Source organism: Clytia hemisphaerica, unplaced genomic scaffold (genome assembly GCF_902728285.1).
Source record: "Clytia hemisphaerica strain Z4C2 unplaced genomic scaffold, Clytia hemisphaerica genome assembly, whole genome shotgun sequence".
In the NCBI taxonomy this organism is placed as follows: domain Eukaryota; kingdom Metazoa; phylum Cnidaria; class Hydrozoa; order Leptothecata; family Clytiidae; genus Clytia; species Clytia hemisphaerica.
Genome location: NW_027103973.1, coordinates 21,069 through 40,748, shown reverse-complemented (window position 1 = coordinate 40,748; position 19,680 = coordinate 21,069). Strand labels below are relative to the sequence as shown.

General features: G+C 34.0%; 1 protein-coding gene and 1 long non-coding RNA gene across 2 annotated transcripts; one reads left to right on the top strand and one right to left on the bottom strand.

Annotated features, from left to right (window-relative positions):
* Positions 1–1,183: 1,183 nt before the first annotated feature.
* Positions 1,184–5,642, top strand: LOC136810594 (uncharacterized). Its single transcript, XR_010847133.1, has 3 exons — positions 1,184–1,249; positions 4,679–4,744; positions 5,563–5,642. It is a non-coding gene; the product is annotated as an uncharacterized lncRNA (long non-coding RNA).
* Positions 5,643–15,312: 9,670 nt separating this feature from the next.
* Positions 15,313–16,513, bottom strand: LOC136810595 (uncharacterized). The gene is made up of 3 exons (XM_067067154.1): positions 16,421–16,513; positions 16,082–16,198; positions 15,313–15,443 (listed from the first exon to the last, which is right to left on the bottom strand). The coding sequence occupies exons 1-3, from the start codon at positions 16,497–16,499 to the stop codon at positions 15,370–15,372; spliced, it is 270 nt and encodes an 89-aa protein (XP_066923255.1). The 5' UTR covers positions 16,500–16,513; the 3' UTR covers positions 15,313–15,369.
* Between the last annotated feature and the right edge of the window lie 3,167 nt (positions 16,514–19,680).

Genomic DNA, 19,680 nt, shown 5'->3' with positions numbered 1-19,680 from the left:
GGAATGTGAGTAGCCCGTGGAATGTCGAATTTTTACTTGACCACTTCCAAAATTTTATGCTTGTGAAAAAATGTAAAGACGTTTTTTATTAAAGATCATATGAATTTTTTGAAGCGTTTGGATGTTCTTAGCGTTTTGAGTTTTAAGTCTAAAAATATTCTCAACAAGTTTAATCATTAGAAAATTATCTCTGTCGAAGTAAGTCACTTTTTCCCTGCTGACGTATACAGCATAGTTTAAATATTCGGTGTAATAAAGCTTACAGACATCATTCTTATAACCCCTGGTTAATATTTTTTGTCAAAAAATTGTATCAGATCAAAGTCTCAACTTTTCAAGATCAAAAGTTATTGGAGTTTTATCGTAAAAAAGTGCTTTATTTTGTATAAATTATGCAGATCGTGGGGAAATAATTTTTGACAACATCGTCTAGAGACTTTAATACATGTAGTATAGGTCTTTTTTGATTTTGAAGACCCCGCACAAAACCATGAATTTTCAGGGCTTACCTAAAAACGAAAGATATCGCAAATTACGCCAAAACTGCGGGTTATCAAGCTTGGTACTCCTGTCTCCTGAATAGATGGGGGGGGGCGTCCGAATAAGCAGCACTGCAAAAAATCATTTCTTGTTAGAAGAAAAAAAATAACGAATTAAGTAAAAACTTACTTAAGATGAGAAATATTTTCTATTCCGATAGGTAAGAAAAATTTTCTTAACATTCTTTTAAGATAATTTTTCTTATACCATTAAGAAAATTTTTCTTATGTCAATTATTTTTTACTTAACTACGGTGGTTTGTTAGGGCCATGTACAAAACAGATATAATTAGCTAACTAAATGACTCAAAACGCAATATTTTAATGACTTAGCGTACTAACTCGACTTAGCGTACTAACTCGACTTAGCGTGCTAACTCGACTTAGCGTACTAACTCCACTTAGCGTACTAACTCCACTTAGTGTGCTAACTCCACTTAGTGTGCTAACTCCATTTAGCGCGCTAACTTGACTTAGCGTACTAAACTCGATTTTGGCGGGAAAATACACGAGGTTATAAACACATCCACTGAAATGTTTACCATGACGTAATACTCTCAAACTGCCGAGTTTGATTGGCTCATTTCACAAAATAATATTTGAAAACAATCCGCTGAACTGAGATGGTGTGCTGAGATCAGGAGATTCCATTCCATCTGGAACCAGCCAGTCAGCAGCTATCAGCTATGGAGGGAATCAATAACAATGAGGTAGATACTTGTACTTTTTCCTTCTGCTACTCTGTCTTAAGTTATTTTTTAAAAGTTCTTACAACCAGGCTAGGTTACAGCAGATTTAAAGTGATTAAAAATCAATTTTATCTCATTAACTACCTGGTTTGTGGGGAATTTTTTATTTTTCATGAAATAATTTATATAATGGATAATTTATATAATGGATATACACAAAAGACTTACTAGGGTACCCGCCCTGCGGGTGCGTGGGACTGAACTGAACAGAACTGAAAGGGTTGACAATTTGAAAATTGTTTTCCCCAACCAGGTAGTTAATGTATAATGACATGATTGATTTTCAATCATAGAGCCTTAGATTACTAGGTATTCAGTTAGGCTTTTGCCTTCATCGAGTGAGGAGCTATTTTATAGAAGTTAATATGACTGCTAATCGAAATTAATCGAAAATAATTGAACGATTAAAATTCGATTATCAAATATAATCGATGATTAATCAAAGTTATAAAGAAATAGAAATTCAATGCAATTACAAATGGATCACCTTCGATTACCGTTCGGGACCATCCATATACCGTAAGATGCTCTAATACCAACCCCCAGGTTCTAATTCCGACATTGTCGTAAAAAACAGACAACTTTTTTTGCAATTAAAATTTCTTGCAAAAACTATTTAAAAATTGTTTTTATTTTGAATAATTCAGTTTATGACATGAAATTCAAGTTTTTCGCAAAAAAAATAATCATTTTTCTAGCATTCGATTTTAGAGCAGGGGAGTCAGTATTAGAACATCTTACGGTAGTATGTACGCAGTGCAGCTGAAGGGGGAGAGGGGGTTTAGCAAAAGCGTACATCTATTGTTTGAATGACATCATTTCTATTGTTCTCTGCGTATACAAGGGGGAGGGGGTATCAAATTTTTGGAAAATTTTTGCGTACATACGATATGGATGGCCCCTTCGACTCCCTTCGATTACTATTCGATCACTTTTTCGATTAGTATAAGATTACTTTCAATCCTCAATTCTTGATATTCATAACTATATTATAGTGAGGTTATAACTCGCACTATGACAGATGAATTTTTGAAGCCTTCATTCGCGCTACGGCACTTTTCTACAGGCTATTTACATATTTGTAAGTATTATCGAGCATAATCGAAGCTAAAGGAATACAATCGAATTTAATCGAACTGTAAACTAATCGAATATAATCGAATTAACAGTGAAAAAATGTAAATATTCTATTAGTATTCGATTAGATTCAATAATTGAATTTTAATCGTTCAATTAACTTTGATTGACTTTGATTGACTTCGATTAATTGGATAATCGAAATCTTCGATTGATATCGCCTGGAAAACATAGTAACAGAAATCACATTTTATTGGCCAGTGTTGTCGTTGGTATCAAAATTTTTAAATTGATCTTGCTGTTGGTATCGGAATTTTGTTGACCTTTATCTTAACTGTGTCAGAATTCTGCTAAAGAATTCAAATTAGGTATCAGAAATTCCAGTAATTTTTTTGTTGCTTTTGTTTCGGAAATTGCGTGTCGTCCACTAGGGGGGTAACGGACTATAACTGGAACGGGCCATTAAAATCAATAGAGCGTGGTTTACATCAACTACAGTCAGATCAAAAGCTATCAAACAAGTGTCTCTAAAAAATTATGCAATCAGGGATTTTGTGTCTCGATAAGTAATTCTTTTACAGTGCGTATATTAATTATTTTGTTGAATCATCGAGTAATCCAGTGTAATCCAGGGGGTAAAATCACTTTAATTGATCTAGCGATCGAAGTCCCTGGTTGGGAATCTTTATTTTTTGACTGATGATGGATGAAGGTATGTACAACGAGTGTGCCAAATTTCAAAATCCCCAACCAGGGACTTCTTCCAAAAATGAAGGAAATGTAAATAAGAAGATTTCAACCAACGAAGGAGCATGTTCAAATATGGAAACAGTAATAAACATCCTTCCATCAACTTTTCTCTCCCCACGGAATAAAGCACAAAATTGCGGCAATTCATTAAAAATTCTAATTCCTAAAGGCTAGTTTACACTGAGCTGTAAAATTGACAAGATTGTGGAGCAAGATTAGTTTTAATGAAAATGGGGCGTGGCAGCACGGGACGTTGGGGTGGTGAGGTGGTGAAAGGGCGAAGAAAAGGGTGTTGATAGTGTAAATAAAGCCTAGCGCATTTGAATTATTCCTCCCCAGGCTCCGTTGTACTTACTTTCATTTTCTCACTCGCGCTGTCAACAAAGTCATAAGGGAATTGAAAAGTCTTGTTATTTGTTGGACTCTTTGCAGTTTTAATACACAGCCTCTGGAATATGGTTTGTTTACATTTAATGAATCCACAGTAGCTTCTCTCCATCATTTATCTTTTTTTTCCGTGTGAACGTTTGTTTATATTTTTTTAGAGACACTTGTTTGATAGCTTTTGATCTGACTGAACTAACTGTCATCGGCTCGAACTTGAGATGAGTGGTCATATCATGGGATGGTTGACTTTCTGGTCTGTATTTTCACTTACTGCTAAGTCTCTCTTGACAACAAGTTTGTTGGAACTACCTGGAGGTCCTACCGTCAATTGGGGTTACTTTCATAAGTGAGCCGATTGTCGTGCCCAAAAAAAGATTTTCTTCAATTTCTCGAGTGTTACTCATGTTTCATTCATGAATTTTTGCTCTATTCTTTCGCTCGCTCTTTCATTCGTTTACTCGTTCTTTCGTTTGTTCTTTTGTTCGTTCATTCGCTCGTTTTTCAGGATCTTTTCCATCAATGTCTTTCATCATCAGGTAGGTCCATTCAGCATCTACCTTGTTTTCTGTGAGATTTGCGACTATGTTAATTGAATGACTTTGGATGTTTCGGTAAAATGATGGCCGAATTGCTGGCCCATGTTTTATCAGACTGTCCCGTTGACGATATTGCAGTGTGCAATAGGACTGTGTGATATCAGTAGAAATTAAATTAAGGAAGCTGCTAATTTCTCTCTATTCATTCCGAGAAAAATCTTTTGTTTAATTTGTTTTCAAATCTGTAACATCAAATCTTTGTGGAGATATCACACTGGTGGAAACAATCAATCTTATCACCATATTTTCTAATTACAAAAAAATTTATTGCAACAATAGCTCTATCACACTGGTGGAAACCACGCTTAGCTAATTGATATCAATCGATCAATTACCGTTGTTAGACAAAACTGCTAGCGTCAGCACCCCTTTTGGTCGGGGGGGTTACAGCCTAAATTTTACCAAAAAAGGAGGGGGCTGGAAGTACGTACCCCTTGTTGGGGGGGACCTATGCACTTTAGGGGAGCTAAAATCTCATCACTTAGTGTTGGGGCTGAATAATTCAACTTAATAGTTGGCTTCAATTTCTCAAACTGAAGCTCGTAAACCTGAAAAATGTTTGCGTTTTTATATATTTTAGATCATTCAATTTCTTGAAGAAGCAAAAGTGGGGGAAGTTGTGATCGAGAAATTCAAGTGTGCCAAGGTAGATTAATTTTATTTGTGGATTTTAGGAATTCCTATTTCTGAGGTTTCTTTGTTATATTTGATTTTTCCACACAATAGTGTGATGTCCAATATTTCTGTCCACTTTTGACAAAAAGACACCTAGTATTGCATAGATTTTTAAAAATATAACCTGTGGTTGCAAAGTGAAAGATTTGCTGAGAAATTGTTATTGACAATAAGCGCACAAGATCTGTACCTTAATAAGTGGATTAATTTTGGCGTGGATTTACTTTGGCAATTGGGCAAAATGCGATTTTTGGTGAGGATTTAATTTGGCGAATGATGAATTTTGTAAAATTTTGCGGGATTTAATTTGGCTAATGTGAGATTTGGTTAAATTTGGCGAAAGGCACAAAAACATTTTTTTTATTCATGCGTTATAATGTGTTATAGTATCAGAACAGAAAAAAATGTATATACATAACATAAGATGGCTAAATAAAGGTAAAAATAGGTTACTAAAATGTACTTACATACGTAAGATCCTGCTAAATGGAAGTAAAATTAGTTTAGATAAAATTTATATACACAACACGAGATCGGGTAAATAAAGTCTCAAAAAAACGTTGTTTTTAAAAAAAATGTTTGCGTGGATTTAATTTGGCGAATGGGAGATTTTGATAGATTTAGCTTGGGTTTAATTTGGTGAATGACCGATTTTTAAAATTTTGGCGAGGATTTGATTTGGCAAATTTTTGCAAAATTCGCCAAATTCGCCAAATTTAATCCACGCCTGTCCACGCCAAAATTAATCTACTTAAGGTAATTGTTTTTTATCTTTTTGTTTTCTCTTAGGTCACGCTTGACAACATTCACCACTTTACAAAAGAAGATTTCTTAAACATGTATTTGCCGTTGGGAGATTATTATTTATTGCATAGGAAGTTTTGTCAAAAGCAAAATGAACATGACAGAAAAGAGATTCTCACCAATTTGGTGAAAAATGTCCGAAGAGATCGATCTTCAAAAAATGTCAAGCATAAATCTGCCCCATCCTCCTTCAAATGGTACAACTACGATCCTAAGAAGGATAGATACTGCATGGTTCGTAGTGAGACAGGTGGTGGTGTACATAGTAAATCCATCCCACTCAGTGAAGATCTCCAAGAGATAACTACAAAATTGAAAAACTTTTTCTTCCCCGGGGGAGTTAATTCCAAAGATGAGCATCTCGACTATTTCGAATGGTCTGTTGCCGACCAACAACTAAACGAAATTAAAGATCCAATTGACACTGAGAATTCTGTTAAATTCACAGTGGAAAATTTTTTGAAAATGAAATCTTGGCCAAAACCAGTATTTGTACTGAAAACAAAGAAACTCTCTTCTCAACAATTTATACTCAGAAAATATCACAATAATAGAAAGAATAAAGTTGATGACAGTGACTCATCAGGATCTGATTTCGAAATTCCAAAGAAAAAGCCAAAAGATCAAAGGATTCAAAAAACACAACTGAAAGAAGCAACACCACCCACACCCTCCATCATTGTTAAACAATCTTAATTGTCCATCATCGTCACAACCGCAACAGCCACCAGCATCAATTCCTGGAGGGTCATCAGAAATTCGATTGCAACAAGACTTGGAATATCTTGATAGTCTGAAGCAGGACCAACTGAAAGAAATGGTAAGTTTTCCAAAACTGTAAAAAAAAAGTTGTTCTGCTCTAAGGATAAGCAGTGTCAAAATGCCTTTTTTTAATATTTGACATTCATTTTCTCACCTGTTGTCTTACCTACCTTAAAAATGAATTTTTTTCCACACCCCCTGTGTATTTGGTATCCAAGAGTACAATTTTCAATCAAGCTCCTTCTTTACATTTTTTCTGAAACTACTTTGGACGTAAATTGACATCTTTTCACCCACAAGCGTAGTTTGACAGGTTGTTAAAATAAAGGCAATCTTTGCACAGATGGGGCCATTCAAGAAGTACGTTCGTTGCTGAGGGGGGAGGGGGTCAGCCAGAAAGCAAACAAAAACGAACAGGGGGAGGGGGGTCAAGTTCGTCAAGTGTATGTACGCTTTTGAAGAGGTGAGGGGGTCTAGCTTCAATCTTAATTTTATCGTAAACAATTCTTTCTTTTCTTTACTGATTGCATTTTTTATATAAATCACAGAGCTGACTAGACCATAATTGTTATAATGGGCGTTCTCTTATCTATTATCAAATGTAACAAAAAACTCTTTGAAGTCATATTGTTTAATTTTCCAACAATTATCTTCAAGACAATTTTATAAACTCAAAATTCATTATCATTTTAATAAGTGTAAAATTAAACCTTCAAATTGGAGGGGGATCAGAAATCTAAGATTAAAAACGAACTTACTGAGGGGGGGTACTTTGAAACAAACGCCGACGAACAGAGGGGGGAGGGGGTCTAAAATAGGTGAAAATGGACGAACGTACTTTTTGAACGGCCCCATGACAGAATAAAAGTTGGATTATAAGTCAGATGGATTTTTCTCTAATGTTTGTATTTTTATTTTTCTCGATGTTTAAAGACATGTGTCTGCCAATTACCCTGTCCCCCAGTTGGCCCATCCACTATAGTTATTCATGAGACAAATCTCAAATCTTATTGATAGTAAACTTTTGCCTTTTTTCATTTTAGAATGCAATCAAGGAGAAAATGCAGAGTGAAACAGAGTCTCTCAGAACCTCAATCGAATCATTGCGAAAGAAAGAAAAAGAAAGAGAAGCTCTGCAACAAAATCTTCTACTCGAACCAGAAGACTCAGAAGATTTCATTATGGTTTCTGTGATGCACATTGTACTTGGGAAAATTCAACGAAAATTTCCTTTAAATTGTCAATTAAGACATGTTTATGATTGGATAGGCTCTTTAGACTATGTTAACTTTTATCTTAGTTTACCTATGCAGTTGAATTCACCGCTTCCAAAAGCAGAATCAATTGATATTTGTAAAGGGACGCTACTTCGTATGATTGAAACCAATGAAGAAGTTGCTGAGCATGAGTTGACCTCATGGACATCTAGTATTAAGAAGATCGAAGTGAGACGTGAAATGCTAGCTGATCACCTTGTTCCCATTCCTAGGAAACTTATTGTTAGAAGGAACTTCGTGTTCGAAGATATCGTGAACTTCTTTAGTGATAAAGAAGTCTTCGACTATAGATTTGAGGTTTCTTTTGATGGTGAGGATGCTAAGGGGGACGGTGTAGGTCGTGAAGCATTTGATATCTTCATCAATGAGCTATTGCTTAAAAACTTTGATGGGAGAGAACAATATCTTCCAGTTATGATGGCTGATGTAACAGAAGATGATTATGAACATATTGGGTCGATAATTTTTCATTTCTTTTTGAATTTTGGGGTATTTCCATTTCAAATTGCTAGAGCTTCACTCACTCATGCACTTGGCAAACCTGTAAAGAATCAGCTATTAATGGAATCCTTCTTATTGAGTGTTTCCAAAAAAGACGCAACCTTTCTGTCCAATGCATACAGTGGAGCTTTCTTTGATAAAGCTGCTGCCATCGAGTCACTTTCTGTTTATGGTATCCGAAGACTACCAACAGTAGAAAACATTGAAGAACTTATTTTGAAGTCTGCTAAGATGCATGTTATCAACAAACCAGCCTTTGCAATGTTACACATTGTGAAAGGTTTCAAAAATTTTTTTTCTGACCTACCAGAGAATTGTATTGAAGCCATGTATGGCAATGCTTTACCTACCCCAAACACTGTGATGCAAGCCATTTCGTTTCCTGATCCAAAGGATGATGCAGAAGAAAGAGCCTTTGAGTACTTTAAAAGGCTCATAGATGAGGCAGACCAACCACTGTTGATAAAATTATTGCAGTTTACCACATCTTCATCTTACCTTTTGCCGGGTGCTAAAATGACAGTGTCATGCAAATCCATGAGCGAATTCGTGTCAAGGCCAACATCATTCACATGTTTCAAAAAGATTTATATACCTAAAAACTTTTCGACCTATTTAGCATTTCAAAACAATGTTATTCGTCATTTGTACCAACCAGAATACAAAATGGGTGACTATTTCGAGTAACATTTGACAGATTTTCCACGCCTTTCAGGGCTTAACTTTACATTCACATTTTGTTGGTCATAGCGTCTTTTGTTTATTTTTTAAATTATTTTTTGAAAGGTAACCATTTTTAACATGTCACCTGTTCATATTTTTGAGTGTTTTTCCAAGTTTCCAAGTTAATGCTGTGCAACCAAACCACAAAAGAAAGGATCAGCAACGTTTAAACATCAGGCTTTCAAAATATTTTAATCTGATTTTTGTCCAGGTTCCTAATTTCATAGGTCACTTTGGACAAGCTTGTTATTTGACAAAAATTTTTTAAACCTTTTTTTGCATTTTGATTTTACCTCATAATTGATTAATTGTGCAAACAGTTTTAAAAATAAGTTCAAAATGTCTGTGTTTTTGGGTATTTCTTTCTCTTTTGTTTATGAAAGATTAAAAAACAACATCCACAGAAAACATAAATGCCTAGATGTAATGAAGCTCATTGTTGTTATTTATTTTTATACTCTTTAGAACGAATTTTTATTTGAACCTTCCGATGTTGAACAAAGTAAGGGAAGACTTGTTTTTTATTTTTTCCAGATATTTTATGTTTGAAAAATATCGTAGTTGTTTTTCTTTTTTAAAAGTGTATGTATTTTGATATATTTTTCACCCTTCTTAGACTGCCCCAATTTTTCCACTGGCTAGAAAACTGTTTGACTTTGAAATGAAAAAAGAATAAATTTATAACAATTCCTGAATTTCTTTGAATTTTTCACGTATATTGAGATTACATGTTCTTTTTCTTGTCAATTTCAAGATGAGCAGTCTTATATGAAGTGGTTTTGACACAAATTTTGTTAATTGGTTGCGTATGTTTCTTTTTGTTAGATTTTATTAGTTCTGTTATTCTTGATAATTTCATTCTACAAAAGTTCTGGTCTGGAGAAGGGATGTTTTCAGAGAGATTTATTGTTTTCCATATAGTTTTATTTATTTTAAAAGATAAATATCTTGATATATTTCTGGATGTTATTTATATAATATATTTACAAATTTTATGAGATGTTTATTTTAGAAGTATTTAAATCTAGATCTTTAAGTTATGTTTTAAGGAATTTTTACATAGTCAGAAAACTTGACTTGATTTGGATTAGGCCCAGTTTTTTATAATTGCGGATTCTAAAGGTTAAGCCTTCCTCTAGAAATTTCTGACTTCAATCCTAGGCATGCTTAATACTAATCTGATTGAAAAAAGGTCAGTATCAAAACTACGCTATCTGGAGATGGAAACACTTGCAATTTTGATTCTTTTGAAACGATTACTTTGGCTTCCAAATTTATGTGGCCGATACTGAGTAAAAAAATCTGCCAAATTAAGTTCCAGCTAAATTTAATTTTTGCCGCCATCAGCCAAATCAAATTCCCGCCAAATGTAAATTATACTGAACTAATGACTTTTTCCTGTGTATACTCTGCGAGTTAAACCTAATTGCATTGCATTAAAATAAAGATGTCTGCCGCGTTCTGCCGCATTATCGGAAAGGTCTTTAAATTCAATCTGAGTTTTTTGACTCAATCAAATTCAATCACAATGTATAATTGATTTGATTGATTTCATTTCAAACTTGTTTGATTATTTTATATATAGAAATTGCCTGAGCCTAAGGGCCATTTTTGCCATTTTTAAGACTGGATTCCATCACAATAATGATAAAATATATATTGCTTACTTACTGTCTGTAAGAATTAGATTTTCCTCAAGCCCAGAATCTTCACCAGATGACGAATCTATGTCGACATCCATTATATATGTGCTTGCTTTCCTTGTATATAACCAATAACCTGATAACCAGAATAACACCTGAATAAATCAGACTTGTGATATATATACGTCATTTGGTGACCTCTATTTTACATACACATTATCTGAAGACCCTCATAATCAAGTCGAGTTAGCACGCTAAGTCGAGTTAGCACGCTAAGTGGAGTTAGTACGCTAAGTGGAGTTAGTACGCTAAGTGGAGTTAGCACGCTAAGTCGAGTTAGTACGCTAAGTCGAGTTAGTACGCTAAGTCGAGTTAGTACGCTAAGTCATTAAAATATTGCGTTTTGAGCCCATTTAATTAGCTAACTAATATATTTTGTACATGGCCCTAACAAGCCACCGTACTTAACTTTATAAATAAATATTTTCTTGTGATGAGAAAATATCTTCTTTAATTTTCTTAAATCAAGAAAAAGTTCACATAAATTATCGGTAATAGAATACGCTACTATTTATAAGAAAAAGGAAAATATTACTCTATAAGAAATATTTTTATAAATTGTTAGAGCACCAGATAAAGTAGCTGGAAGACCTGGAATTTTATACACAACATAAATAGATTTTCATGGATAGTCACTCACTTTTCACACTATCATACAGCTGAGCTTATAAAATATTTTTGGCTGGTACTAATAACAGCACTGGTTAAAGCACTTGAAAGTAGACCACATCCATGAATTTTACTAAATACCACTGACTCGTTCTTTCCCATTTTTACCTTCATACAGCTAAGCGAAAATCGTTATGGCTGGTACTAAAAACAGCACCGTTTAAAGTACTTGAGAGTAGACCACATCCATGAATTTTCCTGAATACGCTGTCTCATTCTTTCCCATTTTTACCTTCATACAGCTAAGCGAAAATCGTTATGGCTGGTACTACAAACAGCACTGGTTAAAGTACTTGAGAGTAGACCACATCCAAGAATTTTCCTGAATACGCTGACTCATTCTTTCCCATTTTTACCTTCATACAGCTAAGCGAAAATCGTTATGGCTGGTACTACAAACAGCACTGGTTAAAGTACTTGAGAGTAGACCACATCCATGAATTTTCCTGAATACGCTGACTCGTTCTTTCCCATTTTTACCTTCAAACAGCTAAGCGAAAATCGTTATGGCTGGTACTACAAACAGCACTGGTTAAAGTACTTGAGAGTAGACCACATCCATGAATTTTCCTGAATACGCTGACTCATTCTTTCCCATTTTTACCTTCATACAGCTAAGCGAAAATCGTTATGGCTGGTACTAAAAACAGCACCGTTTAAAGTACTTGAGTGTAGACCACATCCATGAATTTTCCTGAATACGCTGTCTCATTCTTTCCCATTTTTACCTTCATACAGCTACGCGAAAATCGTTATGGCCGGTACTACAAACAGCACTGGTTAAAGTACTTGAGAGTAGACCACATCCATGAATTTTCCTGAATACGCTGTCTCATTCTTTCCCATTTTTACCTTCATACAGCTAAGCGAAAATCGTTATGGCTGGTACTACAAACAGCACTGGTTAAAGTACTTGAGAGTAGACCACATCCATGAATTTTCCTGAATACGCTGACTCATTCTTTCCCATTTTTACCTTCATACAGCTAAGCGAAAATCGTTATGGCTGGTACTAAAAACAGCACCGTTTAAAGTACTTGAGAGTAGACCACATCCATGAATTTTCCTGAATACGCTGTCTCATTCTTTCCCATTTTTACCTTCATACAGCTACGCGAAAATCGTTATGGCCGGTACTACACAAACAGCACTGGTTAAAGTACTTGAGAGTAGACCAACATCCATGAATTTTCCTGAATACGCTGACTCATTCTTTCCCATTTTTACCTTCATACAGCTAAGCGAAAATCGTTATGGCTGGTACTACAAACAGCACCGTTTAAAGTACTTGAGAGTAGACCACATCCATGAATTTTCCTGAATACGCTGTCTTACTTATTCCTTTCCATTTCCTTCAATAAAATTTGCTTAAAGATTTGCTTTACATGTATCAGCTTATAACTGTGGTATGTTATAGCTTTACAGGCAAAAAAGCAATAAGTAAACGATAAAGTAACAATGAAAGAAAAATACTTATCTTTTAAGTTTTTGAAGACACGTCTTCTCGCACCACGTGCTTTTTTGAAAATTAAAATTTTACACTCAACAAACCTATAATCTTCTCATAGCATTTTGGTACTATCTTTTCGTCAATTTCCAAGAAAAGAAAATTTAAGAAAATTAATATTGTAATTTTCTTAACAAAATCTTTACAGTAAGATTATTTTTCTTGAGCGAAGAATTCAGTATTTCGACTTTTGAAAATTCTAAGAAAATGAAAAACATTGAAATGGCGTTTTCTTGTATTAAGACTTAATTCCTTATTAGGAGTTTAACTTTCTTGCTATAAGATGTGTGACTTTCTTTAAGAAATGATTTTTTGCAGTGGGGGGATAGGAAAATTTTCTAAGTTATAATAAGCGGAGAGGATGAAATAAGAGGTAGGGGGTAATTGAAGACATAATTTTTTTTACTGATATCAATTTCAACAACAAAAAAGATACTTTCACAAATGAACACGTAAAATAAGAACCAATACTAACAAAAAGGAAAATTTTAAAATATTGAATTATTCGAATTTAATAAGAGCGGGGGGGGGGGATTTTTTTCTCTTAACAATTAGCGGGGGGACGTCTATTCGGGAGACAAGAGTAACATTTAATCTCCAAATCAGCACCCTCAAATTGACTAAAGTCAATGGTCAATGCTTGTTGCGGCATTTTGAATTTTTTCTTTATTTTGAAACTTTAGCAATCCACTGGCTATGGTCTAAGCATCACCGTAAATACTATTGGTTCACAGCCTTTCCACATCTCAAAAACGCCTTTTATAAGAATGGTGTTTTCCATTTCCTCACGGATATTCTTAACTTTTGGGAGAAGATCATCCTAAAATATTATTACGTTATTTTTAGGTTAGAATTCAAATTCAACCTAACTCCATTTCATTTTACCAAGGGACGTTGCTACATTTTTTTGTGAATGGTACACACATTTTTTTATAAGAATGGTGTTTCCATTTTCTCACGGATATACTTAACTTTTTTCAGAAAGGGCCAGTTTTTATCATATTTTTATATTTAGTACGTTCTTATAAAAAATGTATTATAAAAAACACGTGTAGGTTACAAAATCGCTAGCATCATAAATGAACGAGAATCCTCGGAGTTTTTACAAGATATTTCACTAATTGGTCATTTACTGTAAAGTGATAGAGAGGACGCGTTCTTTAGAAAAAGTAACAAGATTCTTTTATTACATCTTAACGACCAACCAAATCAAGTAAGAGTTTGTAAAATTTCCAGCTAGTCCCAAATGAACAAATATTTTGTGTGTTTCGCACAATGTATTATTATCATCATAAACATGCATACACTCTTTTACTTTTATAAGAACAGTCTTATGAGAAAAGAAGGCTAAAAAAATCCAATTAATTAAAACAATCTTTAGCAAATCAAGGGCTAATTCTCAAAATATGAATAACGATAAAAAAGCCCTGAAAGAGTTCACTTTGAAATTAATAACAGAGCAAGAAAACTTTGACGCTCAAAGTGCTGAAAACATAAAAACAGCCTCAGTCTCAAAAAAAGTTTCTAACAAAAAGATGTGTCTCTCTCTAATCTCATAAGAGATCATAAATCCTGCCCACATCACGCGTTTTGTCATTTAGAGAGATGTAGTGAATGTGATTATCTGATCTGGGTGTTCAGCCAACTAAATTTTGAATGAAATCATTTGAAAATAATCAAGGAACTGTCACTACTTTTGAAATAAATTACATTTTACTTCACTCTCCTTTTTCAGCTTCAATAAGTAACTAAATAACTAAGTCTTTTTTTGCTTTATCCAATCCAATTAACACGCGTAAAAGCTCATTTAATGTTCATTCAAAATCTGGATTTAATAGATTAGTAAAATGGTCAGTGAGCCTGAGCAGATTCTCTTTTAATGATGGCCTTCACAGTAAATACGTGTCATGCGCGAAGTAATCAGAATCTGTCCAGAAATTTATTGTATAACTGATTTAATATTCAACATAGTGCTCAATGACGAGATTGAAAGAGCCTCATCATATTTTGAATGAACCGAAAAACTTTTTTTCCAATAATACACTCCTGTCTCAAGGCCCCACTGGAACTTTTTTCTCAGTAGTGGGAATAAAAATTCCTATTGAAATCCTGATGGGAATAGAAATGCTATTGTTCCAAGGTTAAAAATTCCGTATGGATGGATTTGGAGTGTATTTTTTAAAGATTGAAACTCGAATGGGAATGAAATCAAAGTCATTTTTCCAGTGGGGATGAAATTCCAGGTTATTTTCCCACCGGCGACGGCAGTGAGTCTGGGGTCGCAGTGGGTTTGTGACACAGGGGTGTAATAATTAAAGTTTCTTGTTGAAAAAGACTCAAATTTAGATGATCAAAATTCATTTTACTCTTTGCATTAAAAACAAAATAATTTTTCAGGCAAACGCTACCCGTTTAATGGCCCTTCTAAGAAGGGAGTTCCCAGTAGCATTCTCAGGGGTGTTGGACAATTTCTCTAGGAGGGAAAGGTTTTGTTATGAAGTTAACATGTTATGAATAGATAATTACTTTGTCATAAAAATCTGCTCTCCCACACTAATTTTCCTACACCCATGAGAAACGCTACTGACTTCTCGAATCCATGCAATCATTGATAATTATTCAATTCGGCATAACTAATTCTTTGCATAATTTATTCACCACCATCCATACGTAATTGACCTAACTGACTTGGTCCGCATTTCATATTCCAAGGAACAGCTTCATCTAGAAAAAAGAAATTTGAAGAATATAATTGTTAACGATATAATACAACAACCGTAGATTGATCAAAAGATCGACAAGTGATACTTTTATGGACCTACCTGATTATCCATTTAACACATATATAATTAAGATGTATGTGAGAGTGACCATTAAAACAATCATTCGGAACACAAATAGTTACCATTTACTAAAATTCGTCGTTTATTTTCATCACTGATTGTCCCCCGTGCCCATTGGGCGGTACTATGGGATGGGATTGGAAGGAAAAGAATATCTATCTCATCAAAAAATTGAGTAATTTGGCTAAGAACATAGATGAATGCTTAAAAATAGTGATTTTTATGAATAAAGATTCAATTAATGAGACGAGAAAATGTTTTTGGCTCCGTCACATTTTGGGCAATTCCATTTTGCATCAAATCAGAAAAAACTAATGAACGAATCTCGAGGGAAGAGCTCATAAAAAACAGAAGAACGAACAGACATTGGTTAAATTAAAGGACCTCCATTAGGGTAGGTCCAAAAAAGCATTTTTTAGTTTAAATTAACTCCCTTATCTAACAAATGGGTTAGACATATCAGAAGCAAAATTTGTTTTGAACAATTCTCATTCAGAAGGTTTCAACATTTTTTCATACCTATATTTTTCGGGTAGGCGAGACCAAGGTTTTTCATAAGTTGAACAAATTCTTCTTTCGTTTTGGTTAATCGAGGATTCAAAGATTTTTCTTCGGCAACAGTGGTCACGTGATGTCCTGATGCGAAATAACAAGTTCTCATTGGTCAACAAAGAAAGATTACATCATATTTGTTTTTCTTTAGAGTTGGTAAAAGCCCTACAATGAGCTTCGTTCAAAAACGAAAGAAATTTGTCGAATTCAAGAAAAAATGATTAGTGCTCTATTGGTTTACTACAGAATGTTTTATACTTAAACACTCAAACATTTTTGCTTTTTTTCTCAAAAAACATGTCATACCTTTATAATCGTGAGCTGGATATAAATGAAAATCTTCCGGCAGCAAGAAAATTTTTGAGTGAACTGATTCGTAAAGCATTTCTGGATCACCTGAATGAAGAACATATCTTAAATAACTATCGATAAATTAAGGCATATACCTTAAGGTACTTTTGGCGAATTCGGCAAATTTAGACAAAATTTGCTAAAATTAGCCCCCGCCAAAATTAATTATTTTGCCCTCTCGCCAAAAGAAGTTCACGCCCAAAACTAAATCTTTTGGTATTTGTCTAAATAACTTTTTGATTTCACAAGAAAAGCTTCAAATAAGGCAAGAGAGAACAGACTTCGGCTGTCATTCGCCAAAATTAGTTCCCGCCACAGCCCGCCAAAATAAAAAAAATTCATCAATCACCAAAATAAGTTCTCGCCCAAATTAAAAATTTTCAGGATTCTTGCCGCTCGTCAAAATTAGTTTTCAATAAAAAAAGTTCCCTTAAGGTATAACCATCTGGGAAAGGCTGTTGCTTCTTGGTTGGATCGCCTCGACGATTTTAGGCATATACAGCCATCTAGGAGACTGAGGTTACAGAGGAGGTTTTTCTTTTTTTTTTGATTGGTTCAATTTCTCTTATCTAGGGATATTAAATCTTTTTTCAATTTGGCGTTGATGCGAAGGCAACGTGCAGCCTGTACAGATTCAGGTGGAAATCACTGAATTCAAATCATACTTTTCAGGAATTAAAAGATAGAAGTATAACTTAATTTTATTCTTAACTCTTTGAGTCCTGAAGTTTTTCACTTTTTTGAAAAAAAAAGTTTCGCACCGACGTCTTGTCGGTGGGTCGGACAGAAAGGGCAAAAAAAAGTAACGTTTGATAAACGATTTTCTTAATAAATTTTTGTCATAACTTTTAATGTTTGATAGCTAAAAGATTTTTCTTCGGTGAAAGGTTTATTAGATTCATTTGTAGCCCCTCAGGCTTTTGTTTTCATTGCATTTATGCATTTTTCTTTGTTTTCAAATTGATGGCGAATAAAAAATTAACTTTTTCCAGCTCTAGATTCTAGATCAGCGATTTCTTAGCAAGCCCTTTGGGAAAATGTACTTCTGGCGGTGAAGCGAATTTTCCCAGACATTTAACTAACATTAAACAAACGTATTTCAAACGTTGCAGACGAATTTCACTAAAAATATAATCCCTTAATACATCATTGTTGAAAAGATAGCAAAACATGTCAAATAGATTATCAAGGATATAGCAACAATTAAAATGGTTAAAAAGAGACTTAATAAAAAGACGGATTAGATACGGCAATTAGAGAGCTCTTTTTAGGAGGGGTACTAGGTTTATAAATTGACGGGTATATCCAAACAACAAATTCGAGTCTTTGAGAGAGTGAATTTTGACATTTATGTGACCCTTTGAAAGACTATTTTTCAAAAATTTGGCTCAGAATTACCAAAGTTTATGACCCTTTGATGGAGTAATTTCGTAATTTCGGGACCCTTTCAGAGAGTCGATTCCTAATATATCCTCCTCTGTACCCATTTGAGAGACTTCTAAGGGTTTACAAAAGGGACCCTTCTTTACACCATAGTATAAGAAAGCCGCGGCTGGAATGATAACATCTGAATTTCTACTGTTCTATCTCTGTCGTATTTGATGACTATTTGTTGATCAAGAAATATGTAGTGTAGCATCTTTAATGGTAAACTTTATTAGTTTGTCGTTAATACTTACTTCGCAGTGCGTTTTAGACATTAATTATATGCCCTTGATAATACACTTGCATTATAATATCATTGTGCAGGAAAGATCAACAATAAGAAATTTAAACAAGCACAAAATGGCTGGGCTGAAAGAACTCAAAAATTAATAAGGTGCCTCGAAATGCCTTCACAATATTTCAGTGAAATCTTTCTAGAAATCAATGAAATAGTACATCAAGATAACTCTGTGAAAATTTCAAGCCAGCGTCTTCAAAATTTATCATTCAAACTGACAGGAAAGTTGTCATCTTAAATATAGTTCTTATAATTTTAATTTTGGCGAAAAAGTATCGTTTCCACAAAATACCTCTAAAATATGTCCAAAATCAGTTAAAGTGTTTCATTGGGTACAGATTCAAAGATATCTAGAAATAAAAAATCTTCTTGTGAAGGAAAATAAGAGAAAAATTTCAAAAACTATTTACCAATAATAAACTGACAATCTTGATGTTCTTATAAAGCTCGGAGACAGAGATGGAACAGCAATTAACTGAAAAGACAATGCGGTACATATTCCAGCCGCGGCTTTCTTATACTATGTTTACACATATCTGATAACAATTTAGCCATAGTACCTCCCCCTCCCTGAGGCTCGATTCTATTTTTGATAAGATTGAGAAATATTTGAAAACGTTGTCGCCTAGCGAGTGTTTGTCCGATGTGAAAGGAAAGCCGTAATAAAGAAAATAAAGAAATTTTAGATCGCCAAACAATACATAGAGAGAGTTAAAATGTCAATCTCATGAAAGAGAATTCTGAATGTAAGTCATACTTTTAGTTGAATGGCAATGATGACTTAAATTTGGAAAATAGGATTGCAATGGATTGAATAAATCTATTCCAAGATCAAATTCGATTTCATATTATTTTTTTGGGTCAATAATGATAAATATGCAGTGACCCGCTAAAAACCCCTGGCGGGAGAAAACCTTGATGTACATTTAGTCAAAAATAATTCAAATTCTCGTCCTTATTCTAGATTCAAAAGTTAACAGTCCTAATTTTTAAGGTTCATATCCCATCGGAAATCAATTTCTAATCTAATGTGCAGTAGATATTTCTTTTCAAAAAACTGCTCTATTCCAAATTAAAAAACAAGTTCACTGTGTTTCTAAAATATGTTTAAGAAGCTACTGAACTCTTAAATAGGGGTTATGATTTAGTTAATTTTTCTTAAAGGTTCCTTGGGTTATATATACAGGGATGTTTCATCAATTATTCACTAGCCATTTAAACTACGATGAATGGTAGTTTAAAAAGGGGTGCATGATCACTTATATAGGGGTGTATGAACACTTATACAGGGATGTATGGTTACTTATACAGGGGTGTATTATCAATTATACAAGGATGTATGTTCATTTATAGAGGGATGTATGGCCACTTACACAGGGATGTATGGTCACTTAAACAGGGATGGATGATCACTTAAACCGGGATGTATGGTAACTTATACATGAATGTATGATCACTTATACAGGGATATATGATTACTTGTACAGGGACG

Bases quoted from the DNA above. Each gene is read 5' to 3' on its own strand.
- LOC136810595 (XM_067067154.1), bottom strand. From the start codon at position 16,499: ATGCTTTACGAATCAGTTCACTCAAAAATTTTCTTGCTGCCGGAAGAT. The intron at 16,199-16,420 runs GTATGACATGTT...ATTTCGCATCAG, and splicing joins TCCAGCTCACGATTATAAAG to GACATCACGTGACCACTGTT. The intron at 15,444-16,081 runs GTATGAAAAAAT...TCTTTTTTCTAG, and splicing joins CGCCTACCCGAAAAATATAG to ATGAAGCTGTTCCTTGGAAT.